Source organism: Pristis pectinata, chromosome 3 (genome assembly GCF_009764475.1).
Source record: "Pristis pectinata isolate sPriPec2 chromosome 3, sPriPec2.1.pri, whole genome shotgun sequence".
Lineage (NCBI taxonomy): Eukaryota > Metazoa > Chordata > Chondrichthyes > Rhinopristiformes > Pristidae > Pristis > Pristis pectinata.
Window position 1 is genome coordinate 42672242 of NC_067407.1, and position 27654 is coordinate 42699895.

General features: G+C 37.5%; 2 protein-coding genes across 4 annotated transcripts in view; one reads left to right on the top strand and one right to left on the bottom strand.

The window, feature by feature from the left end:
* The window catches only part of dock7 (dedicator of cytokinesis 7), a 137597-nt gene extending 134910 nt beyond the window's left edge, over window positions 1-2687 (top strand). Inside the window, exons 50-51 of the mRNA XM_052010963.1 lie at window positions 893-1060; window positions 1661-2687. Coding sequence (XP_051866923.1) covers window positions 893-1060; window positions 1661-1703 — 211 coding nt within the window. The 3' untranslated portion in view covers window positions 1704-2687. The remainder of the gene's footprint in view (window positions 1-892; window positions 1061-1660) is intronic.
* A 119-nt stretch (window positions 2688-2806) lies between these two features.
* Window positions 2807-26660, bottom strand: usp1 (ubiquitin specific peptidase 1). Of its 3 annotated transcripts, none has more exons than XM_052010961.1 (9): window positions 26532-26660; window positions 22778-22949; window positions 18256-18385; window positions 16755-16862; window positions 16094-16263; window positions 12970-13700; window positions 11465-11623; window positions 8826-9027; window positions 2807-5013 (listed from the first exon to the last, which is right to left on the bottom strand). In XM_052010961.1, exons 2-9 carry the CDS (start codon window positions 22939-22941, stop codon window positions 4248-4250), a joined length of 2430 nt encoding a protein of 809 aa, XP_051866921.1. In that variant the 5' UTR covers window positions 22942-22949; window positions 26532-26660; the 3' UTR covers window positions 2807-4247. The 3 variants fall into 3 exon arrangements, with proteins under 3 accessions (XP_051866921.1, XP_051866920.1, XP_051866922.1); XM_052010960.1 differs by lacking the exon at window positions 26532-26660 and adding an exon at window positions 26158-26303; XM_052010962.1 differs by lacking the exons at window positions 22778-22949; window positions 26532-26660 and having other exon boundaries at window positions 16755-16830; window positions 18256-18379.
* Between the last annotated feature and the right edge of the window lie 994 nt (window positions 26661-27654).

Genomic DNA, 27654 nt, shown 5'->3' on the forward strand with positions numbered 1-27654 from the left:
AGGTAGTAGTGTTCCCTGCCCCTGGATATGCACCTACCCAGTTTAAAAATAACATTATCTGGCCTAACTAGTGCAAGCCATTGTTTATGCTCCATAGAGGCTTCTTGTACTCTCCCCTTCAGCCTGTCTACAGATTCTTGTCTCCAACTACTTCTGAATCAGAAATTGTCTCACTTAAAGATAAAATGCAACCTGACCACCTCTGGTGCCTCCATACCAAGGCCCCCACTAGGTCAGCATAATAGATTGAGATAAGCACATAACTGATTGCCACTATTTGCAAAATATGCATATTAATGTTCTATTTATTTCGTGCAGCTGTGGTTGATGTGCATTTATTCTGAGTTGTTTGTATATGCAAGTGTATTTTATTTCATTTTACACCAGATGATTATTATTAAAGGGCCTTGCACTGTCATTTCATCACTTCCATATAAATCTTTGGGCAGATAATATCTAGACTGAACATTGTATTTCAACCCTGCTGTTAAGGAGTATAGATTGAAGTAATATTATTCTTTCTCTCCCTGGGCAAGAAATCAATAGCCATTTTCATATATTTTGCCTTTGGATCAACTGGCAGGTGTCATTTAGGATCAAGTCATTATCCAGTATAAATTTCATCCATCCACCAAGAGCTTTCTTGAGGCATTTCCTGTTTTTGTTTAGTTGACAATGTATTAAAGTCAATTACTTAAGATAGTCAAGGTAGAAGCAAATTTGAGGTGAAGTACTGGGAGCATTAAAACATTGGCATGACTTATTATTTCTCAATTTACTGCTATGGCTAATAACCAAATCTAGTGACAACATTAAGTAGTTAGCTACTAAACAGCAAAAATGTGTCTATGTGAGTGTGTTGAAGTCTACTGACTGCAGTTTTTAAATTAAGATGTGAAGATGCACTACGGAAGAATAAGAGTTTAATAGGTCCTGATCAGAAGGAATATCAACGCGAGCTTGAACGGAACTATCACCGCCTCAAAGAAGCTCTTCAGCCTTTGATAAACAGGAAAATTCCCCAACTTTATAAACCAGTTCTACCAATCAGTTGCCACAGGTAGGTTATAATTCATATAAACAGTAATGATGCTGTTCTTGTTCATGAGGCTGATTGAAATAAGATTGATATTGTCTATATTTAAATTTTTTTCCATATTTTAACACTGCCTGAGAAATCATGAAACAAGACTCAGAACTGCACATTAGATAGAAGCATCACATTATTCTCGTTGATTTTGACTTAGGATTCTGTTAAAATGAGGTTCTCTCTTTATAGGGGCTGCTGTTCACATGTATCATCAGTGCTCTATCATTACCCACTACCAGATAAATCTTTCTTGAACTATGTGGTTTAATAGCTTAGGTGTCAGATCTGAAGTAATTAACCAGGCTCAGCTTAGATCAGGGTTGAAGAATCTCAAACTCGGCCTGGCTTTCCACTCGTAGATGCTGGGTTGAAAGCAGGCAAAATCTGGGCTATGGTGCATCAATAAACAGCTTGCCATAAATATAGAATCTTGTCTGAGTGGTATATGATGTAATTCAGCATCAGGTATACCCCTTTAGAAAGTGGTCTCAATTTTCCACCATCACTGAAATTAACAAAAAGTGCAAAAGAAAATGTACATTAGTTAATTCATTCATGTTGTGGTTACAGGGATTCTTTCAGTCGACTAAGCCTTCGGAAAATGGACATCTGAAAGTGGACTAGACATTTATCTACATTTGCATGTGAAGGAATACAATAAAAGCCTATCCATTTCATCATCAGGCAACAAACATGGTAATCAAAAGTCCATAAGAAACACAAATTCATACCTCAAATTTTTATACAATGATGTGTGGATATTTTAAATACACTACTTTTCTTTAAATGTGAAGGTAAGGATAAATGTCAGCAGTGATGGTACTAGCAATCATTTCAATACTCCCAAGGTTACATTTGATTGCACGAAGTCTCAGTATTGTGCTTTTGTTAGTTTTGTCACGAGCATTTACAGTTGTTCAGATTCACTAACAGTCATGCTATTTATCTACCATTATGTATTAATGTTAGCTCGTGTACTATTTATCAAGTTTGAACAACATCCCTTGTTAGGTTTTGTTGTGTAATTGGCTACTATTTTCTAAACAAAAAGGTACGATTAAATATTGAAATTACTAAAGATCTGGTATATTGATTTGTTTTGCTCCAGCTTGATTACTTAGATAGCTTCTGCTTAATAAATAGAGAGGATCTAAACCCACACAAGCTTTAGGTATAACCGAGGTAGGAATGTTTTAAATTAAAACTCCTATCAAACATTAATCCAGAATTGTTGAACGTGTCAGAACTAATGAAAAAAGAAATTTTACTCCCTCAATTTAACAAGTATACCATTTAATGTGGTACTGTACCTGAAGACAAGACTTCTCCAAGTTCAGCTTGTGTTCAAAAGTTGATTTCAAACGAGACTGCAATGATATTAATGCCAAAGTAAAGTGAGAAATATCAGCAATTTCCTACAACTGGGTAACCCATGGTTTACATTAGAATGTGCATTTTTCTGAGGAAAAAAGTGAGAAAAAAAAATTAGCCAGGGTTATTGCATGACTTCAGGAATTGTGAATAAAAGATTGATTGAGAACAGGATTGGGGTTGGTTGTAAAGCCTGCTCACATTCAAATAGAGGTCATTTGCATGAAATTGTACACTTGGAGTTAATGAAAATATTAAAGAAATTATTTGTAATATTGCATTATGATTTTGCAATTGTTTTATTAGAATTGTTGAACTTCGTCAGCTCCTTATTCTACAGTAAGTTGTATCCAGGGCTAGCTTCAAATCAGAAGTAAACAGTATTCTGCCCATAACTACACCAACCCATACCATCAAAAACAGTTTATGATCACAACACTTAAATTATACAATTCACAAAAACATTAAACTGAAGATAGAATTGTCAATGTTAAAGTAAAAAAAAACAGTATCAGATTTGTGGTAATGACTTTTGTTTTTAATTAGCTGTTGCGAATTGAACATCTGTGAAAAACCATTAGTTCCTGTGGCAGTAAAGCTGCCTTGGTTTACTGATACCCATTTAGGACAGTGATCAGACCTTGTTTAGTCTCCACCTTATGCTAAACACATCACTTGTGAAAAATGAGAAAGAACCAAGACACAATAGATATGTGCATGCAGGCTTTATCAATTCAAATAAATGTTATTAAAAGACCAGTGGGGTGTATGTACAACCTTTTAAGTGCATTTACAAATTGGATGCAAATTAATAGGACAGCTTTTAGAATACCTTAGAAACTATACACTAGTTGTATAATTAAACTTTAAAGTAATTTTGTACAAAGTTTTATTTACATAACTAATTTATAATACAATGCTTAAGAAAATAGAAATCAGTGACTATATTCCAGATTTCATGTACATATTCTCAAACATGTAGAGAATTTCTGAGAAGGTAATCCAGAAAGAAAGGGCCTTCTTAGGATATTATTTACAATCATCATCCGTATTATTGCAAAGAAGAAATTATAAACGTTACATAATGTCTTATGTCTACATCAAATGGTTGAATTAAGAGCAAGACATTATAAACTCTTAAATGATATGTGGTTTTATTAAGCAGACAACTCAGCAGAAGTGCCAAGATTAGAATTTAGTAGATTCGTTCAGGTTTGTTCAGAGTTGACCTCAGCCAACAAAGTAGAAGCAGGAGAAATACCAAATATCTGGCAGTAATCACACTTAACTTTGATAGGTAGACTGAGTGACACAGCACCTGCCTCAAAGGTACCTGGAAGTATTAGGGGTGGAGGAATTCAGGTCAAACTCTGCCCGCCACCATTTTCCAAACTTCTAAAATGTAGCTGATCCCATTCTTGACTATTTTATAAATATGGCAAGGTGTTTTACACTTGGCTGTGGTGATTTTAAATCACCTTTGAACAAATTGGGGTGGAGGAGAGTTGTAAAATCAAGGTCATCTCCCAGGGAGACAAGGAATGTATATGTTGCACAGAACATCTATGTGAATAGTGTACTTGTGTTAATTTTCAAAAGTTTAGAGCCTGCAATCTTTTCATATTTAAACACTAATTTGAAGGCTTATTTTATCAGACTGTTTTGATTATGCTTGATTCATGAAACTTCACTAGCAAGGTTTGAAAATAATTCTCTATATTACATAACAAGCAGTGAAAGATATGCTATGGTGAAATTATTTATAGCAATCTCTCCAGGTGCATTTTTATGGGTTTGCCATTTTCTTATAAAACAACAGATATGGTGTTGATGCACAAGAAGTTGATGGAGAAAGTGAGCTGAGAAAATCCTGTTCATCTGTGAGTTTCACCTCAGCATCATCAAACAACATCCATTTTCCTTCATACTCCTGCAGACTACAGCAACTTGGAGGAACCCCATTTTCTGGGGCATTCCTCCCAGTTTTTGGTACTCCATGTTGACTGTTAAAACTGCTTTGGTCATTGAAGCAATTATATTTGTCTTCAAAGTTAACAGAGTCCAATTTGTCATTTTCTTTCAGTGCAAATCTAGGTTTTTCAGGGTCATTCTTGTTCTTGGAGGCATACAGATCAAAGCTGGACAAATTTTTTTGTCCACCCAGGAGCCCAACACTTTCTGCATTCTTCTTTGTAGTTTTACCAGATGCTGCTGCTTGAAAGTTTCCTTTTAATTTAACTGATATCTCTCCATCATCATATTCATGTGAACAAACAGAGTTTTTTGCCTGTTCTTCAGTGACTGATTCCTGTTTCACACCATGTGCACAGTTCAATGCAGATTCTTCTTTGGGCATCTCTCGACTGCCAAAATATGTCATTTTTATATAGGCTGTGTAATGACCACTACTAATACTCACCCCATTATGCATGACTACTGCAAACAGTTCATAGCTGTCATTGGCCTCTTTAGTACTCCATTCTTCCAGTGAAAGTGTAAGAGGAGTCAGTAAGGGAGTATTCACTTTTGAGAGATTGCCATAAGGTTCCAATCTAAAAATAAGAAGATACCATGAGTGGCAACGATATAGGTCTAGATTTTGCATCAGCAAAAGGTGAAACAACTGGCATTCACCATTATTACTGCACGAAGCTAATAGCAATTTTAGGGTTTTCTACATTTTCATAGAAGTTACAAAGTTTCTGTCGTTGATTCAGTATTATACCACTACAGTTGCCTCCATTTGTAGCAGTCTACAAATGGTATTAAAGTGAATTCACTTGTATTGATGCAAGCTGATGCATATGAACTGGTTATGCTGTAAAATACTCTTAAACTCCTACCCTTTGTTATGAGTTATAACTTAACTTTCACTGACTTACTAAACCTAGAAATTATCTGGCCCAAAAATTATATTTTAAGTGCAATGTCTTCACATGAATAGTTGAAAACAAGGGTTTTGTGAAGTTTGTGATGCATCAGCCTCTAATCATATTTCAATTTTTATGTAGCACAGTATAATGTTTAAAAATGTGTGCCCTGCTCTGAGAATCGGGCTTCACAGCTGCTATCCCTGTGAACTAACTCCTGACAGCAACAACTCTAGCAGCTGAGATCTTAATTCTCAGACAACATACTGGAAAGCAAAATACACTTTTTCTATAATATTACACTGCTGGATCTATAATGTGGAGCCAAGGGATATGAGCAGGATCCTAAATGCATACTTATCATCACTAGTCACCAGGAACAAGGATGTGGAGAATGGAGAGTTGGGGGGGTGGGGGGCAGATATTCTGGAACACATCTGTGTCAGAAAGGAGGAAGCACTGAGAGATCTTGGCATACATTAAAAGGTGGATAAATTCCCAGAACCTGATGAAATCTATCCCAGGAAGCTTTGGGAAGCAAAGGAGATTGCTGAAGCTCTAACAAAAATTCTTGCATCTCCATTAGCCACAGAGGAAAGCTAATGATATTCCCTTTTTCAAAAAGGGCAGTTGGGATAAACCAGGAAACTACAGACCAGTGAGATTTATATCAAGTTTAGGGAAATTATTGGAAAAAATCCTAAGGGAAAGGCAGGGGCTGATTAGGAGGAGTCAACATGGTTTTGTGCAGGGGAAATCCTCTCTCACAAATCTGATCAAGCTTTTTGAGCAGGTAACTAAGAAAATTGACGAGGGCAAATTGGTGACTGGCAAGAAATTTAAAGGAGATTCAAGGAGCAAGTTTTTCCACATGGGGAATCAAATTTGAGTTTATTGTCATATGCACAAGTGCAATGAAAACCTTACCCGCAGCAGCATCAAAGGAACATAGCATTATATAAGCAACATTCACAAAAAATAAAATTGTATATAATTTACAAGAAAAAAAACAATTAGAACAACAAAAGTCCATTTTACTGCAAAGTGATCGGTGTTGCTAAGTTGTAGTGATTAGGGTTTTGCTGATTGGTTCAAGAACCGAATGGTTGAAGGGAAGTAGCTGTTCTTAAAGCTGGTGGTGTGGGACTTCAGATTTCTGTACCTCCTGCCCAAATGAAAAGATGGCATGGCCCAGATGGTGGAGATCTTTGATGATGGATGTTGCCTTCTTGAGGCAGCACCTCCTGTAGATACTACCGATGGTGGGGAGGGATGTGCCCATGATGTATTGAACTGAGTCCACTACTCTCTGCAGCTTCTTGCATTCCTGCACATTTGAATTGCCAGACCAGACCATGATGCAACCAGTCATGATATTTTCAACAGTACATCCGTAGAAGTTTGTCAGAGTGTTCGGTGACAAGTCGAACCTTCTTAACCTCCAAAGAAAGTAAAGATGCTAGCGTGCTTTCCTTATGATTGCATCTACATGCTGAGCCCAGGACAGGTCATCCAATATGTTAATGCCCAGTAGTTTAAAGCTGCTGACTCGCCACTGCCGATCCCCCAATGGAGATTGGTGCATGTTTGCCCTTCCTTAAGTCAACAATCAGCTCTTTACTTTTGCTGATGTTGAGTGAGAGGTTGTTGTTGCAGCACCACTCAACCAGGTATTCTATCTTACTCCGGTAAGCTGACTCATCACCACCTGTGATTCATCCAACAACAGTTGTGTCATTGGTGAATTTGAAGAGGGCACTGGAGCTGTGGAGTGGTGGATATATGGAACAAGCTGCCACATCAAGTAGTCCAGGGGTATTTTTCTGACTAGAAGTCTGTAACTAGTGGTTTACCAGAGGGACTGGAGTTGGGACCATTGTTGTTTGTCATATATGGTGGAGTGATTAGTAAGTTTGCTGGTGACATAATAATTGGTGGAGTAGTAGCTAGTGAAGAAGATTGTGCAAGGATACAGTGGGACATAGATCAGTTGGAAAGTTAGGTGGAATGGCCAATTAAATTTAATCCAGACAAGTGAAGGTAATGCAGTTTGGGAAGTCAAATAATAACAGGACATGTACAATAAATGGTAGGGATCTCAGGATAATACAGAGAGACCTTGGGGTGCAAGATCATAGCTCCCTAAAAATGGCAATACAGGTAGAAAGAGTAGAAAAGGCAGCATTCGTCATGCTTGCTTTCAGAGGCCAAGGTATTGAGTAGTGATGTCACGTTGCAGCTGTACAAAACATTGGTCAAGCTGCACTTAGAGTAATGTATACAGTTCTGGCCACCACACTACAGGAATGATGTGGTAGGATTAGAAAGATTTCAGAAGAGATTCACTAGGATGTTGTCTGGAATGGAGGGCTTAACTTAAGGTGAGGGGAGAGAAATTTAAAGGAGATCCAAGGGCTAAGTTTTTTCACACACAGGATGGTGGTGGAACAAGCTGCTAGATCAAGTGGTAAAGGCATATACAAATGGGATTAGTGTAGATGGGCATCATGGTTGGCATGGATGAGTTGGGCCAAAGGGCTCATTTCTGTATTCTACAACTCTGACTCTAAAGATTGAAAAATGGTTGGATTTTTTTGTGGGGAGCTTCGTCAAGATGACTAGCAAATACCAGTGTTCCAATGCTGGCCACAAACTGTAACACTTTCTTAAAAAATATATATAAAAACACTGCATTACATTTTAATGTTACAATCATAAATTGATACTTCTACTCTTCTAGACAGCATGGTGTGTTAAATTCATTGTCCAACTCCAGTAAATTGTAATAATTGCATTAATTCTGCATGTAACATTCTCAAGGGGGAGGGTGAGCAGCCAGAAGTCATGCATGTTGGCACAAATGACATAGGTAGAGAAAGGGATGAGATCCTAAAGAGTAAATATTGGGAGCTAGGAAAGAAGTTAAAAAGCAGGACCTCAAGGCTAGTAATATCTGGGTTACTTCCAGTGCCATCGGCTAGTGAGAGTAAGAGGAGGAGGATATGGCAAAGTGAATGCGTGGCTGAAAAATTGGTGTAGAGGTCAGGGATTCAGACTTCTGTACCACTGAGAACTCTTCTGGGGCAGAGGTGACCTGTACAAGAGGGATGGGTTATACCTCAACTGGAGGGGGACCAATATCCTGACAGGCGGTTGAAATCCTGGAACATCCTGCATGGATAACTTCACCAGAAGAAAGGGAAATAGATCAGGACGGCAGCTCACCACCAATTCGAATGGGCAGTAAATGCTGACCTGACCAGCAAAGGCCAGATCCTGAAAAATAAATGAATAAATCACACCACCCGTGGACAGGGGAATTGTTCATATTCTTAAAAATAAATACACAGGAATGTCGGGCTGCTATCCCTCTAGTTTTTAGTCTAAAATGATGGGAAAATATTTAATACAAAGAGTAAATTAAAGCAGATGGAGTGGAGGGGGGTGGAAATCAGATTACATAATTTTAAAATCATATTAATTTTCATACTCACTCCGAGTTACATGCTGCAAAGCACTTTAAATGGATAGTTACAACTTCTGGCATCTTGTCAAACAACAAGCTGCGTTCAGCTTCTGTGTAATGATGACAGTTTTCACAGAAATATTTGTCTTCACCAACTATTCTTTCCACTGAAGCGAACTGCGATATTGCCCACTTCAATGTTTTAATCTCCATCTTTGGTTCTGGTGATACTGGAAGACATGGAATTATGCAAGTACAAAAGTCACTCCACTTTTTCTTGTAACTCAGCCCTATAATTCCTGGAATCAGTCTCAAGATTCTTCACAGCACTGCCTCCCCAGTGCATCAAAGTGGAAGGAGACCACTTGGTCTGTTGAATTCTTATCAGCTGTGTATAAACAATCCAAATAGTGCCACTCCCCCTCCTGTCTCCATAAGCCCTGAAATTTTTTTTCGTTCAGATACTTGTCCAGCTCTCCTTTGAAAGCTAAAACTGTATTCGTATAGATTGCTAGAGCTGCCAGTACCTTTCAGATCCTAACCATTTGCTGCATTTAAAGCCCTCATATTTGGTTCTTTTGCCATTAACCTTATGTTGTTTCTTGACCTTTCTGCCAATGGTAATAGTTTATCTATACCCTTCGTGAATTTGAAAACCTCTACCAGATTCCCTTCTAGCCTCCAATACCAAGAACAATGCCAGCTTATGCACATTTTAAAGTAACTCATCCCCGGAATTGTTTTAGTAAAATCTCTTCTGAACCCTCTATAAAGCACTTGCAGTTTTCCTAAAGTATGGTGCCTAAAACTGGACTCAATACTCCAGCTGTTGTCAAATCAGTGTAATATCAAAGGGAATCCAAAACTAAGGGGTCACAGGAGAAATTTCTTCACACAAAAAAGCACATGAGAGAGAATGTTAAAGGGGAATGGGCCTGATAGGATTGCTCTGCTGGGAGTAGCCCTGTACCAGATGGGCTAAAAGGCAACTCCAATAAGCGCTGTAAAATAAGTAAGCGATGAAGAAAAACTGTGATCCCAGTACTGATGCTTGGGGAATTCTACTGTATATTTCCCAGACCTCAGACTGTGAAAAACTTTCAACACAATTGTTTCTTGTTACTTAAAACAATGTTGTTTTTAAAATCCATATCATTATAGCCTCTTTTATTCCGTGGGTTTCAACCTTGATGATAAGGCCATTTGCATGGTAATTTAATCAAATAACCTTTGCAAATCCATCAATTGGTAAAATTCCAATAATTCAATATCCAACTATTCAGAAATCTGAATGGTTCAGCATCTGGCTCACCAGGTGATGTTTGCTGCACTCTATTACAACTTTCTTGGGCCCCATATCCCAAGCTTCCTTTCCACTCAAGTATATAGCTGGTAAGTTTATTATATCACAGAACAATACAGCACGCAAACAAGCCCTTCAGCCTACAATGTCTGTTCTGACCATGATGCTCATTTAAACTGTATCCCTCCATTCCCTGTCTCTTCACTTGTCTGTCTAAATGACTCTTAAGCACCACTACCATACCTGCTTCCACCACTTCCCTTGGCAGTGCATTCCAGGGCACCTACCACTGTGTAAAAAAAAATTGCCTTGTAAATCTCCTTTAAACTTATCCCCTCTCACCTTAAATCTATGGCCTCTAGTACTTGACATTTCTACACTGAGAAAAAGACTCATTTTTACCCTAACCATGCCTCTCATTGTTCTATATGCTATCAGGTTGCCCTTCAGCCTTCGATGCCCCAGAGAAAATCCAAGCTTGTCCAAATTCTTCTTATAACTAATACTCTTTAAACCAGGCAACATCTCGGTGAACCTCCTCTGCACTTTCTCCAAAGTCTCCACATCCTTCCTATACTGCAGCGACCAGAAATGCATACAATCTTCCAAATGTGGCCTAACCGAAGTTTTATGCAGCTGCAAAATGCCTTCCCAACTTTTATACTCAACACCCTGACTGAAGTACGCCGTATGCCTTATTTACCACCCTACCCACTTGTGTTGCCATTTTCAGGGAGCTATGGACTTGAATCCCAAGATTTCTCTGTACATCAATGCCCTCAAGGGTCTTGCCATTTACTGTATACTTTCCTCTTACATTTGACCTCCCAGAATGCAATACCCATACTTGTCCAGATTAAACTCCATCTGCCATTTTTCTGCCCATATTTCCAAGTGGTCTATATCCCACTGAATCATTTGATAACCACATTTTCCACAACTCTACCAACTTTTGTGTTGTATGCAAACTTACTAATCAGCCCACCTACATTTTCATCCAAATCATTTACATACATCACAAACAATACAGGTACCAACACTGACTGTTGTGGAATACCACTGGTCACAGACCTCCAGGCAGAATAATACCTCTCCACCACCACCCTTCCTAAGTGCAGAAGTAAAAGACAAGTAGATAAAAGGAGAAAATACTCAGCAGGGCAGTCAACAATTTCTCCCCACCAGGCTAAGAACTTCTACCATTTTTTGCTGTTATTTCAGATTTCCAGCACATGCAGTTTTTTGCTTTTGTAGCATTTATTATTGGATGCTGAACCAATGGAAAATTATGCACTGCATTTACTAATTGCACATTGAGTCACTTCCAGGTTACCGTAATAGTAAAAATCTATTTAATAACTTACTCTCAGAGCTTTTCTCCTTGGGGTCATTCTCTTGTACAGGTACACTGATGTCTTGGAAATTTTCTCTTCGTTCAGAGTAACACTCGCACTCCAAGCATCGTGTTCTCAGAACTAACTGTCCTTGGAACATTCCATCCATCAGCTCAAAGCCAGACAGCTCTAAACAAACAAAAAGCAACCGTTAAAATCACAGTTCGTAAAAAATAAATGCTGTGTGTCTGTGGAGCGAAGTGTTGAAATTTTTGCAAATGAACCAGAAGTTACAAAAAGTTCCTGCACACTTGCCTGCCAGAATGTTTAATATCTTTTTTGTTTTATGCATTGGAACAGATATCAACAAACCAAACTGTTTACTGGGACATTATGAATAAAAGTAATGAGTGGTAGGAACCATTGAGAAGTATACTCTACACAGAATGCCACATACAAATCCCATCATAACATATACAATAATAAGGCAATTAAGTACTTCGTCTGTACATCAAGTACAAATCACAACAGTAGATCACGAAGTGAAAGAAAAACTAGAGAAACACTAAAGCTCAAATACAACTTTGAATGTTGTTTTATAATCTAGATACAACAAAAGCATTACATTTCAAAATGTCTCACTTTCTGCTGAGGGCCACAATTATAAACCCGATAAAGATGAAGATATTTTTCCCTCTTAATAGTTACATTGCCAATGTACCAAATCATTATACTAACAGGGAAAAGTGATTGAATTGTCCACAAGTGTTAAAAGTATGCTGTGTGAAATATAGTTGTACAAATAAGGGAATAAGTAGTTTGCATCTTCTATAAGATACTGACCAGTGTCACCTTCATCAGTCATATCCCAGTTTTTTTTAATATAGGAAATGTTTTGGAAAATTAATAAATATCAAAAAGCTTTAAAGGGCTATTTTATCCCAACCCTGCACTTGCAACTTTAAATAAATTCCATCTGTACAGTATTGGCTGACCAGTAATCCACTATCTAACTATTCAGAAATCCTGATGGTTTGACATCTCGCTTAAAGGGGCCTTGGTTCTCACACTCCCCATCATATCCAGTCCTTGGTTCCCAGTCCCTTTAAACTCACCTGGTGGTTTCCCTTCAAACTTACCAGGTTCACTGGAAAATTTGTTATACTACTGTACTGTGTAACGTTTAAAAAATGTCAATTGCAAGTATGCTGGAATATTATCCAACAACATCCAGTAGTCTGGATGGCTTTTTGATAAGATCTCAACATCCATCTCCTATTCCTGTTGTTAACTTTCAACTTACTTGCATCTCATAGCTTTCCCTTTTTTCCAGGATCTTATTTGCCCTCTTAAACTCTATATAATAATCATGTTTCTAATGGCACTATACAAAAGAATATTTAATTAGAAAAAGTGTCTGTCTTACAACTGGCATTGTGAGATGTCAGTTGAGGGAATCAATGAATCCTGATTTTCTGCATCCTAGTTTGGCTCAAAAAGAAAAAAAACTGAATGGAAGTTACAGACTCACTAACCTGTTTTACTTGTGCTCATGTCTTCAATTTCAGACAAGTCTTGATTTTTCTCACTGGCGATTTCTTGAATACACTGGGTTGCACAGCCTGATGAACAACAGTGGAAATTGGTTGAACTGTCCTCATTTATAGTATAATTTGGCTGATATCCACTTGCATCATCATTACTTGGTTCTTTGGTGCTTATATTTGATGTCAGTTTTCCAAGACTACAGAATTTTGAAAGTATACTTGGCTGGTTCACTGTAGGTTTTAGCCATCTTAACCCAAGTCGTGTCTTTTTCTGGGCAATGATGCCAGCAGTGCTATTTTCAGATATATTGTTAGCATCAGTGTCAGGCTCTTGCTCAATATTGTCTCCTGAAGGTTTCCTCTTCCCTCTTGTTTGCCGCTTCCCTTCTATATTTTTTGGATCATTTGGCAATTTAGACCTTTTCATGGCATTTCCCGCTTGAGTGACACTTTTTCTTTTTCCATTTTTCTTCTTTAGTGTTTCCTCTTTCTCCAGATCAGGCATTTCATGGTTGTCTTGTACAACAATATTTCTGACGTTTGAGATTTCAGTGGGCCTGTTCACTTTATTCTCCACACGTGTCTCAGGGTCAATCTTTTCTTCAGCAGATGTTTGACTCTTTAATAACTGGCAAGCTTCTAGGATATATCCTAAAATACACTGCAAAACTTCCTGTGCATCATGCTGGAGATATCCATCATACATTGGATTCAGCTCTCTAAAATACATGTGGAAAGTTTATATATTATTTTGTGGACAGGCTGTATTATTTTATTCAAATCTCAATTTACTTTTTGTCGTGAACTAGGACTTGTGCTGTTAATACACAGCAAGTGCAATAATAATCTTATTCATGTGACTTAGTCATTACATTAAACCAAAGTCATGCACTCGAGAAGGATTACAATCTTCAAAAGAGACAAGACAGTGGACCTCATACAAGTTAGTGATAATAAATCTGATTCTGAAAATTAAAACTTTAACTTTAAAATATAAAGCTGTTTTAAAATGTGATAAAGTATAACATTTAGAAGGAGAAATTCATTTTTGGCTGTCACTGTAATATGCATTCAACTGTATTGGCTGCCAGTTCAATTGAAATCAAGTGAGTTACCTTACATGAGTTTAATGGTATTGAGCTGTGAGACAACTACATTTTAGCTACCACTATTAAATATACAATTAAAGGAATGATGACTGAAATTCTCCAGTGACTGAACAGCCTAGTGACACTTGTAAAAAGCTAATGTTCATCCATATCAGTTACCAGGAAGATACAAGAACCTGTTGATAACATGACAAAACATTTGAGAAAAAGTAACCAAAATAGGCAGAAAACAAATCTGGTAGTTTTAACAACTAGAATACAGAATGGAAATCAATTAATGTAGATTTGGTTTGCAAAAGACTTTTGGTATGTCACCCAAAGGTTATTGGAGTACAATGCACAGCAACTCCTGAATCCACCTCTACCACCAGGTCATCAGCAACATGCCCTTGAGATCATCATCCGCTCTCCATGTCACATAACATCTTGACTTGAAAACATATCAATATTCCTTTAATGAGTCTAAATTCGGGAACTTCCTATTCAAATGCACTTGAGAATATCAACACCAGAATGTGCAGCAGTTCAAGGTGATTCATCACCACAATCTCAGACAATAAATAATGGCTTGCCAGTGATGTCTCCATCCCAATAAATAAAGATTAAAATGAACATGAATTGGGGATTGAGAGGGGTCGGGTGAAGCAAAATAGGAGCAGGAATAGGAGAATTGGTACCAAGCCTGCATTACCATTCAGTAAGATCATGAGTGATCCAGTCTTGGTATCAATACTACTTTCTCTCTCCAACCCCTTGATTCACTTATAGTTTAAATGTTTGTCAAACTTCTACCTCTAGAGCTAGTTGAGACTTTCAGAGATTCATGACCCTCAGAAAAGAAATTCCTTTTCATCTCTACGCAATCCCTTTGTCCTGAAACTCTGCTCCTAGTCCTAGACTCTTTTAATGGGGGAAACATCCTCTCAGTATAGATATTATCAATCCCTCACAGAATCTTATACGTGTCAGTATGGTCACCACTAATTTTTCTATACTCCAAAGAGTATAGGCAAAATCTGTTCAAACTTTTTGTCAATCCTTCATCCTAGGAATCAACCTAGTGAACCTTCTTAGCACTGCTTTCAACACAAATATATCATTCCTTAAATATGGAGACCAAAACTGTACTCAGTACTCTGAATGCTGGCTCACCAACAGAAATATGACACTTCTGTATTTAGCCTTAGCATGAGCAATAACATGGAACTCCTAGTCTGCATTGCAAAAACATGGGTTTATTACAACTGATCACTGAGAATAAATAACTTTTTTGAACATGTCACTTTGTTGCAGACCATTTCCACATAACTTTGATGGCTAAAAATAGGACTACTTTGATTTGCTAAGTAAACAAAATTCTGCATAATACCTCAATATAACTGGCAAAGATGAATCAGAATTCTATTACAATGATGAACTGAATTATTCGATTACAATTTCAGGAGCATTACAAATCAATGCAAAAAATGAGTTGGATGTTTTAGAATGGAGAAAATTGACAATCTTAGTTTCCTATCTGTTTCTGATATTGAGTAACTTACCAGTGCAATTCAGGCAGAGGTTAACAGGAAAAGGACAGACTCATGATTTTTGGGCTCATGAAAGAAGAGTGGCTATTTTAAGCAAGCTACTAAATGACGGAAACATGGCCATGGAGTCATATTGTGATTCTGTAGTCATCATCAAGATAAGTGGCATGAAGGTAAGAATAGGAAAAGCAACAATGGTCCACAGCTCAATCCATTTTACCACATATAGTTCAGAAAGTTCACCTGGACATGAACAAATATTCACATGTTCTGATCTTGGCAAAGATTCTGATAGTTAAGATAATTAATGAAAGGCAAAGTACCCAGTGATTGTGGAAGAGTACTCAAAGCCTGAATGTTTGGTCATAGTTAATCACCCTATGCATACAACATTCTTTAACACCAAGATCTAACTTATGTATTTTTTCCCTTTCATATGTTGTTAACAATTTATTGTTGCATTTAAAAACTTACCTCAATGTACCCATCAGCCTTTTAGGCTGAATAGCAAGGTCTCCCTCTGTGTAATTCTCAGCATTGAGAAGGTAGTTGGCCTGAATCTGTTCCATAGATACAATCAAGCTATGCAAGTTGCAGATCAGCTCTAGGCAAATTGGCAATTCCTCTCGACCATTTGTTATGTCCTACAGCAAATAAGCATTCACAGGTCAGCAATGTAATTCTAAATTTAGTTGGTTTCAACCTTTCAAATCCAGCAATTGTCAGGATAAACTTATCTAAGATTAACTGCTGTTCTTCTACAGCATTAATCTTCTTTACATGTTCACATTACTTTGAAAAAAGGCGTAGTGCTTTTTATTATAGCAGTTTTGTTCTAATTTACTGACTTTGACGAGTCTTATTTTGTTAGAATCCTCTATGTTGTTTCTCCTACTGCACGCTGGTTTAAGATACCACCTAGTGCAATCTAGTGCTAAGGGTCTGAAAGTTACTCAGTTTAAGTGTTTTTAGCGTTGCCAGTGGACGATATATTAGAAATTCATTGTTTTGAAGACACAATACTAGTAAACAAACCTATTATAGTTACAGATAATAGCAGCAAATTATAACGCCCTAATAACTGCATAACATTTTAAGCCTAATAACATACAAGTTTTTCTTCATTCTGAATTACCTGGTCTGTTTTGGGATCCTCCTCACTCTTCAGCATCTCTTGATTCTTGGTGATTATGTCATACATAAATTCCATCCTAGTTTTAAATCCAGGGCAATAATACAACACCTAATTATTAAAAAAATATTTTAAACAAACTGTGACAATAGTCTGAATTTACACAAGGACCCCTGTCAGCATAAAATCACTCATTATGAACTGCTAAATAGATTCACACATTACAGCACAATAACATACTTTGTTCATCAAGCCTTCATCAGCAGCCATCTAATCCAAGTCCTGTAACATTCAATATTCTTAGAATCTACCAAACAATTAGAATTTAAAATATTTTATCAGCTGTTTCAATAAAGTAATCTGTGTGAAGATCCAAGGACATCCAGAATTGCTTTACAAACGGTGAAATGTAATAACTGTCAGCCTATTTGAGCACATAATTAAAAGTGGTTATCTAACCATTTTGTTTACGAAAAGAACATCCCTCTGCAACCCCCCTACTTATCTTCAGAAAAGTTCCCCGGGATCCTTCACATTCTTACAAGATGAGAGTGCTACCATTTGAGCCAAAGCTGATAGACAATTAATCTTTGGCAGATTCTAACTTTCCATTATAAATTTACTTTCTAACCAATGTCCACCCACCAACACCCCCCCCCCCACCTTAATTTCTTTGAGTACCTAGAAAGCTGTGGCCTTTCATTTTCTCACTGACAAATGAAGAAATCACACTGCTGTTTATTGGCTTAAATTTTTTTGTCAAGGGGAATACTGAAAATGGAAGCATTAATGGTAATTAAGGTTCCTAGCTTCTAAAATGTGTGAAGCCGTCCAGCTTGAGTGGAGTGTAATGCTAGCATGGACAGGTTGGGCTGAAAGGATAAGTGTTTCAGAAACAAGCCAAAGTAATCTAAAGGAATTGATTGAACTGCAGGTCTTTTTCTCTGCTCATCAAAAAACTAAGCACAGAATAAAAGTAACACCACCTGCTCATTACATTCATCAGAAGTTCCCCAAAGCATTTCAGAACATTGAATTACCTGAAAAACAGCAATTTATGAAAATAAATGTGCATGTAGTCCCCAATAAAGCGAGGTGTGATCCAAGAATTTAAACAACTAAAAGGTACTCACTTTGGTTACCAAGGTTCTGTTTCAGAACTAAACATGACCATTTTCACCTAATTCATATTCATTTCTAATGTCAAATGGATTGATGGGGATCTCAGTAATGTTGAGTTTTTTTTAAATTAAAAGTACATTTTTGAGACTGGCATAGCAGTTTATAAGTCATGAAGATAATAATGCACACTGGAAGCTAGTCAATTTAACAGGGACTTAAAAACTCATGTATTCAAATTAAAGTACCACCAAATAACCACAATATTTCAGAATAGTTGCTTCCCAATTAGTTACAAAATCAGAAAGTGAAAAATACAACTTGACTGATTCTACTAATGAAGCCGTTTCCAGGAATTGGCACTACCAAGATCAGAATACTTTACCTGCAGCACACTATTGAGGTAACATGTATTTCCCAAATTGTTTAGGCCAACAAATGGTAGAAGCTCCTCTCTCTTTTCATAGTCAACTGCAGAAGCTACCAGCTGGGCTCCAGAAACAGTCTTGTCACATCTATTTAAATTTGAGCAGATGGGGGAAAAATTATATACTGGGTTATCAGAACAATAATCAATTTTGAACAAAAAAGATCTTGCAACTGTTGGTCAAAGTCAGATTACATTAAAATAAATTACTCTGAAAGTAAAAAAAAGGAAGAATGGTTAGGTGCAACACTAGAAGGTAAATGCATGATAACCATGAACCGACAAAAGAATGGGAAGTATAAATGTCACATGTGGGTTGATCACATAAAATCAGCTCAGTTATTTGAATACTACTGCTCACCATGCAGTCTGCTAATCTGATATTTTTGACATGGCATAGAAAATATTTTAAACATTTCCTTCATTAATGCAATTTTAAATATGAAAATGTGAAGAAAAGGAGAATGAGGAACACTGGTTATATTTTCAAAATACAATGTTATTTCTTAATTGCCAGGTAGCATAACTGAACTATGAAAAGTGAACTGCTTACAGATCATAGCAAGGAAAATTACATTTTCAACTCTGGCCATTGGAATTTAATTAAAGAATTGGAGAAAATTGAAAAGCATTTGCAGAAATTACCAATCAACTCAGAATAATTATAGAAAATTAGATGGGGAAGAAAACTATAAACCCATACAAGTTAATAGATTCTCTGACTCACTTTGCTTATTTATAAAGGAACCTTATGGATTGGCCTCAAATGTGCAGATTTGTTAACCATTCCCCATTTACTTGAACACACTTTTTTGATTCCAAACATGATTTGGATCAACTCAACAGATAGTCCTTTCTGGTCCAGGAGTGAACCAGTCCAGCAATGTTCAATCAGAAGAACTAATTTTCCCACTTGTTCATTCATTGCCTTCCTCTTCCTTCTGCTGCCCACTCCCTCAGACTTAAACTTGAGTTTCTACAACGTTATAATGTTGTACAGATGGCTAATTTCGGTTAGATTTACTATATTTTATTAAATAGAATACAAATCTGCTTTGATTACAAAAATAATATGAACTTGTTTGGTGCATATTATACAATTTTGTGAATACTTAAATTGATGTTTTGTGAATATTTAAATTGATTATTGCAAGAATTTAAAGAAAATGTTGTTTGAAAATAAATCAAACAGCTGTTCCTTCAAATTCTGCTACATTAGCCAACATTTGAGCAAATATATTAGCAGGTGAGCATTGCATGTAGCAGGGATGAGACAACAGTGAAAATGCTGAATGAAAGGAATTTCATCTATATGGATTTTCAAAGGCTGGTTAGCAAATGAGGGTCACAGAATAAAAGTATCAGTGATAGAAAACACTCATAAACTTTTGTTTTTTTTTCCAGCAGAGATACTAGGAGCAAGTGCGAGGACCACTGTGTTTTTTGGATATGCATTTCATACACATTTGTGTAGAGTAAAATTTCAGATTTGCAAATGACACCAAACTGGGAGGGGATACAGGACCCTCTATCTTCCAGATGATCAGAGAGTAAAATACAGCAGGATTAAAAAGAGCATAGATGCCAGGTTGTTAATACAAGTGAGAACCAGGGTGTTTACAAAAAGTTCAGGAGGGGAAGTTAAAATGAGAGCCAGAGACTGCATGAGAAAAGGCTGGCAGCAAACAGAAAAGGGAATCCAAATCTATTCTATAGGCATGTGAACAGGAAAAGGGTTTTTAAAGAGGAGATGGGGTTAATCCAAAAAAAAGGAAATCTTCTCAAGGAGGCATGGGGCACGAATGAGGTAGTAAATGAGAACTTTATATCAAAATTCATGAAGGAAAGTACCCCTATGGTCTCATCAAATGATGAGATTCCTTCAAGTTGGGCTAAAAATTGCTATAGAGGATATATTGGAACAGCTAGTTGTATTGAAGATGGATAAGTCACCTGGTCAAAAGATGAGTTTCTGAGGGAAGTAAGACAGAAAAGTACAGAGGCCCTGACGATCATCTTCCAAGCATTTTTTGAGTCGGGGTGATGCTCGGGGACTGGAAAATTCCAAATGTTCCACTCTTGTTTGAAAATGTGGATGCAGGGATAAACCCAGTTCAAATCAGATCAAACCAAAGTAACCTCAGGGGCGAGTAAAATTCAGGGACAGACTTAGCACTTGGATTACGGCTGATTAATTTAAAGAAAGCCACCATTGAACTGTTAAAGGCAAATTAATTTGATGAGTTTTTTTTTGATTAACTGAGGTCAATGAGGGAAATGTATTTGATGTCGCATATATACACTACAAAAGGCATTTGATAAAATGTTAACTAACAGGCTTGTCACAATGAAAGACCAAGGAATAAAAGTGGCCTTAGCAGTATGAAAATTTGCTCAGTTACATGAAACTGAAGGCCAAACATTGTTTTTCAGCCTGGAGAGAAATACATAATAGAGTGCCAAGCATCTTTTTATTAATGACTCGGGCACATAGATATCAGACAAATTTTAATGCTGGTAAATGTGAAGTGTTTGGTAGGGAGAATAAGAGGGGAAACAGTTATAACTAGAAGAAATAATTTGAAAATACGAGAATTCTGAAAGACAGGAACATGGAGATCTGGAGGTATACTTGCTTAGTGCTTTGACAGTGGCTGGGCAGGTTGAGAAAAAGTAGTTTAATAACAGGCAAAAGGCACAACAGTAAGGAAGTAGTAGCTAACCTTTATAAAACAAAATAGATCGGCCACTCTGGAATATTCTGTCTAGCACTGGGTGCCATACCTTAGGAGATATGTTATAAGTTGAAAGAGAGGGTAGAAGGGATTTATCAAAATGATTCCAGAAATGAGGGTCTTTGTTCTGTGGATTTACTGAAGAAACTGGGGTTGATCTCCTTGCTCCAGAGAAACTTGTGAAGGGATCTGATGGAGGCATTTGAAGTCACAAAGATCAAAGACAGAGTAGATACAGAGACATTATTCCCATTGGCAAAGGTTTCAAGTATTAAGACACAGTATAATGACTGGTGAAAGAACCAATATTTTCTTGGTTATTCAGTGAGTGGGTGGCATATGGACTGCACTGCCAGGAATAGTAGAGAGGCAGATTCAACTGTGGTGTTCAAAAGGGAGCTGGGTAGTATCTGAAAGGAAAAAAATTGCAGTGCTAAGGAGAGGGGTCAGGCAAAGGTGGAATAGCTGGATTGCTCTGGCAAAGAGCTGATGTGGATTCAATGCACCGAAAGTCCTCCTTCCATTCTGTAACTATTTAGTGACAACAATAGACTGCAAGAAGACATAAGCAGGCTGGCAGAATTAATTAGCAGATGAAATTAAATGCAAAGTGATGCATTTTGGCAAAAAGAATGAGAGGCAATATAGACTAAATAGTTCAGTTCGGGGGGGGGGGGGGCGTTCAGGAACAGAGGAGTCTGTGTGCACAAGTGCATAAACTTTTAAAAGTGCAGATCATGTTGAAATTTGTTGAAAAAAACATATGGGATCCTAAACATTAATAGAACAAGTGTACAAAAGCAGGAATCTATTATTGAACTACTAAGCTACAACAGGACTACTGCATCCAATTCTGATCATCACACTTCAGGAAGACTGTGAAGGTCCTTTAGAAGATGCAAAAAACATTTACTAGAATGGTTCAACTGAGGATCAACTACAAAGTTAAGACTGGAGAAGCTGAGCTGTCCTCCTTCAAACAAGAAAAGTTGAAAGGTGCAATAATGGTACACAAGATCACAACAGATTTAGATAGAATTCCTTGTGAATGTTGTATATCTGATGCTATGTGCCTGTGATGCTGCTGCAAGCAAGTTTTTCATTGCACCTGTGCATACATGTACTTGTCCATATGACAATAAACTTGACTTTGACTTTAAATAGAGAGAAGCTGTTTTCATTAGCAGATATTCAAGCTCCAGAAAACGCAGATTCAGAGTGTTGAATGAAACCAAGGGATGAGAGAATTTTTAAGAAAACATAATGATTCTAATTTGTAGCTCACTGCCTGTAAGGATGGTGGAGACAGTCAATCAAAACTTTCAAAATGGAACTGGATAGGCATTTCTGGGAAAATAACTTGCGAAGCTAAGAAAAAGAAAGTGGGATGTGGAAATGACTGTATGCTCGCTGGCAGGGATTCACTGACCCAGATAGCCTCTTCCTGTGCCTCAGCATTTCTATCTGATGATTCCAGAGACCATCTGTACTGATAAGCTGCTGGAGTTCAAGAAGAAAAAAAGTGACACAACCTGGCAGATACCTTCAAAATAATCTAGAAAGTTCCCTTATTATTACAACATATATTTAACACCTGAAGGCATATTTATGATGTAGCCTCATATATTCTTTGTTCAATGTATGTCAAATTTTCCTGTATCCTGATTAAAAAAAAGTAACATGATAGTGATTATTACAAATTTTAGTTTGTAGAATTTTTAGCTGTAGTAAATTGGGCATCGTACTTATCTAGCCTTTTTGGCTCTGAAGGACTGTGCTCATTTTCTTGCTTCTCAGTAAAATCAAGTGCTCGTTTGGCTTCTTTTTTCTGAAAGAACTTAAGGGAAAGCCGTTTTCTTTTGGTAGGGCTCCCCCTTCCGTTACACTCATTCTGGACAAGGCCAGGCATCCTCTTCACTAGAAAACAGAAATAAACTTGGTGGATTAAAATAAATACGAGCTATAACGCTGCTAGTTATGTATGTGAATTATGAACTGTTTAAAGCCTGTTACAAACCTCTGTTCAGTTGCTTTTTGAAACCAATGTGAAAATTAACTTAGGAAACGATCAACATGCAAATTTACTATCTATTAAATTCAGTAGAAACCCAAATCCAACCTTGTGCCATGTCAAATATACAAATCCCATCTCAGATAACAGGAAAACAGGAGTACTGCCTGCTATAATCACAAGTACTGAGTGCAGTAAAAGAATATTTTGCTTAGAGAATTTCAACTGAAAATAAATCAATAAGTATTGTTTTACAAAAACTCAGTTGATGTTACTTTGTGACATCATTGAGTATTGTGACAGTATTAAATTCTTTGTAGTTGACACCTGGCATTTAAATGGGTGCTTAATTAAGCTCATTAATTAATAGAATAACTTATTTGCCAGAACAGGCAGCAAAATATACATTTAAAACAAACAATTTGAACAAGTTTCATTTTTGACAGCCTAATAAGGTAATTCCGAGTTGCTTAAATTATATAATTTGTCAGCAATAATATGATTTCCACTATTTCATTGTGTAACGTCTTATAAGAAAATGCTCTAAACTGACAAAAACTTACCACTGATTTTAACTTTAACTACACACTATATAAATTTTCAACTCATATTTAAAAGTTTAAAACATCATATGAGCTGAAGTAATGGTATGTTATTTCTATTTGCTCACTTTTAGATGATATATTCAGCATTCCATGAAGGGACAATGAATTTTATGTGACTATGACAGAACAGGCGAATATGACATTGTATGATAGTAATGACATTAGTACATTTAAAATAGAAAAAGTGGATACATTAAAAACTAATCAAACAGAAGGAGTATAAAAATACCAGTTTGGATTGACGACATCCATACATTTCAAAATAATATAGGGAACAGATTACAGAAGCATTATTAAGCACATTTCTTAATACATTAGAAAATGTTCAGTGCCAGAGGACCCGCAGCTAGCTAACGTAATACCTATATGTTAAGAAGGGGGATAGAACATTTCAGAGAATTATACATCAGTCGACATAATATTACTGCTGGGAAAATTAATGGATCCCCTACTAAAGTAAAATAGAAAATCGTCTAGAAACAAAAAGTATATTCATGAATAGTAAGCATGGATTACAAAAAGACAGGTAATAACTTGATCAATCTTATTGAATGGATATAAATTTACCAAGAATTTCAAAGGAACTAGGACTTAGTACCCCATAATAAACTAATGAATAAAGTTAGAGAATGCAGAGTTCAGGTTCAAATAGCAGAATTGATTGCGAGCTGGCTTCAAGATTAAAAATGTGGAATTTGGAGATAACTGTTCATAAGATGATGGATATAGGTGTTCCACAAAGATCAGTGCTGGGACTACTGCAGTTCCTAATTTGCATTAATGATTTTGATTTTGGAAACAAGAAAACTGTTTCTAAATCTGTGGATATCAACTTTTTTGGGGGAGGAAAGGGGGCATTAGTAAGTTTACAGAATTGGAAAATAATTGGCAGGTGAGACTCAACAGAGGTAAAATATGAGGCAGACACAAGAGATTCTGGAGATGCTGGAATCTGCAGCAACACACACAAAGTGCCGGAGGAACTCAGCAGGTCAAACAGCATCTATGGAGGGAAATAAACAGTCAATGCTTCAGGTCTCGAGTTCCTCCTGCACCTTGTGTGTAAATGTGAGGCAGTATATTCTGTTAGGAAGAATGAGGAGGTCACTGGTTGGAAGTTGTGAGCCTGGATAGGGAGAAGCAGGGGAAAGAAGCAAAAGGACCTTGAAGTACATTCAATAAGTTACATCATGGGTTAGCAATACTCTAAACAGAGCAACCCAAGCACTAGGATTTATTTCTTGAAGGATACGATTGAAAAGTACAGAGGTTATGCTAAACCTGCACCAAACCTTTGGTAGATCACACTTGAAATACTGTGCACCATTTGGGTTGCTATTATTTATAAAAAGGATACAGATGCAATTAAGAGACGCAGAGATGATTTACAATGATGCTACCAGATATGTGATTTCATATATGTCAGGAAGAGCATGGTTTCTTTTGAAAAGACTGAGATCTAATAGGCATTTGAAACGATCAAACATTTTGATAGCATGGACACAAACAAAATCTTTCCATTTATGAGCAAGAGCATAAGTGAAATGCCATCAATAAAAGAAAGATACTGTGAAATCTAACAGGGAGTTCAGAACAAACTCCTTTACCCAAAGGGTGGTGAGAATGTGGAACTGGCTACCAACGAGTGGCTGAAGCAGGTTGGATAGACTGAACAAGCGTATGGAGGGGAATAAAAAGTTATGCTGATAGATTCAGTTGAGGAAACACAAAAGGCAGCCAGTACAGCAAATGACCTAATGGTTTAGAAATGCTCAGTTTAGGTCAGATGTCAACAACAGAGGTCTGGACCAGTTTTCGTAGGAAAGTCCATTACAAAGAACATTAGAGTAAATAAGAATAGCACAAATAATACAACAGCATAAATGAGGGTTTCAGTGGCAGATAGGGCAAGTCATCATAAAGAACCTTGCTTGGCCAAAAAAAATGACCAGAGGTAGGAATGGAGCCTGTTGCAAGACTGAAGTCTTCTTAACAATGTCTATAAGAACTTAATACTCACAAGAATGGATATTCGTCAAATAGTAAAAAAGGCAAAAAGGGCCAATATAGTGGTGGCTGTCATTAATGAACACATGGACGATGACCTTATGACTCAAGATAAGATTACAAAAGAGAAGCACATTCAACAGGAAGAGGAGGAGCTAATTTATTGCTTAGAAGATTCTAAGGATGATAATAGTGTAGAATCACAAGAGTTGTATGTGATTGTAGTTACAAATGCTATTTATTCAAGTTAGATGATGTGATATTTTGTAATAGGAATTTCATATCATGCTGTGCACAAGCATTCATCAGCTGAAGCTCAAGTGCTTCAGTTGAATAAGCTTTAGTCGCACTCGCTGTAAATCTTAAGTATATCCAAACAGAACGCGAAATGTTAGCGTCTCATCAGTGATCCAGTTGGAATGCCCAGCTACGGCCCACGCCATCTCCAAACGTCAATGAATTCAACCTGTGAATTACACCTCTAAAAAAGCATTTCACTTACACATGAACAAGGAATTAATTTTCACTACTTTCTCTCCAAGCTCTTTTCCTCCTTTCACTCATTATCTTGCTACTCTCTACAACAGAGGCAAGAGTGCAAAAGAACTTTATCGTTTGTAAACCCGCTTTAGGATGACCCAAGGCCAAGCGATGCAAGGATTTTTCTTGCTCCCCGCCCCCTCCCCTCATTCCTTCTCGTCCCCATTCCCTCCCTTTCTCTCTCCCTCATTTAGTTTCTCCGCCATTCCCTCTCGGGCAGAAACCGGTGGACAAGCCTCGCATATGCATCGTCCTCCCTTCTCCTCCGACCCCCGAGGCCTCACGGCACCGTGTCCGGACCCCAGCCCCTGCCCCGGCGCCAAACCGCACACTCACCCGCTTAGCAACGGAGCTTGGCGCCCTTTCTCGCACCAGGTCCCAACGAGCCGTCTGCCGAGAACGCCCGCCTCGTCATTTAACTACTTGACTTTATTTTTATTACAGTTCAGACTGACAATGATCAGCGCGTAAACGTGTTTTTTTTAAAACGAACGGTTAAGGTCGCATTTTGTTTCGCTCGACCAGTATAAATCTTCGCAGGATGTAAATTAGTGAACAATAAAGGGTCCATTTTGGAGGGGACAGGCTGCAGGTTGGGTGGGTTCCCGCCGTCGGTGGGTCGGAGCTGGGACCCGGAGATGGCGGGAAATAAACGTTTATAATAAATAAATAAATATATTTAAAAAACGGGACGTGGAGACCTCAGGACCGCTTCAAGGTGTCAGGCGAATCTTCACTGTAATTAACACATTAAAAAATGAAAGAAGGGAGCATGTGGAGAGATACTGCGCGGGAACGTCGGCGCCGACCGCCCATTTGCACTGATAACATTTCATTTTCTCCACATTCCCATCGGCGGCGGCTCTACTAGTGAGACACCTGTGAGGTGATCTCTGGAATCCAGCTGTTGCTTTTTTGCCAGTGCTGCTTTCCGGGTCTTGGGCACAGAGCGATAGTGAACCCAAGCCCCGCCGAGATTTCTGGATGCACTTTCACAGTTGAGCGAGACCTCGGGAAATGAATGGGGTTCTGCGGTCGTATAGGGCTGGCATCTGCTCGTCATTTTAATATTTACTTTGTGGTTCCTTCCATGTGCATTCATTGTTTGGGGTCAGAAGATACTAATAATGCAATGACTCACGCAGAACCTTGCCCACCAGCTGTGCAACACTGAAAATTTCATACAGCCCATGAATTTTCACTAATTAATTCCAAAATGCATAGCCAGGGGGCAGTCTTTAATCGCTTGAATTTATAAATACAAATAATATAAATTGTTGTTCCTTTCACACAGTTCTTGCCAAAAATACAAAACAGTCAAATTCTCCAAGGTGATTAGGCCATGAAGCTCATGGAGCAAACTGGCACATACCTATGCTGCATGTTTCCTTTCCTGGTAAGGCATTCAGTGTTGCAAAAACGTTGCTTCATAAAACTACTGCTTGAAGAGTTAGGATTA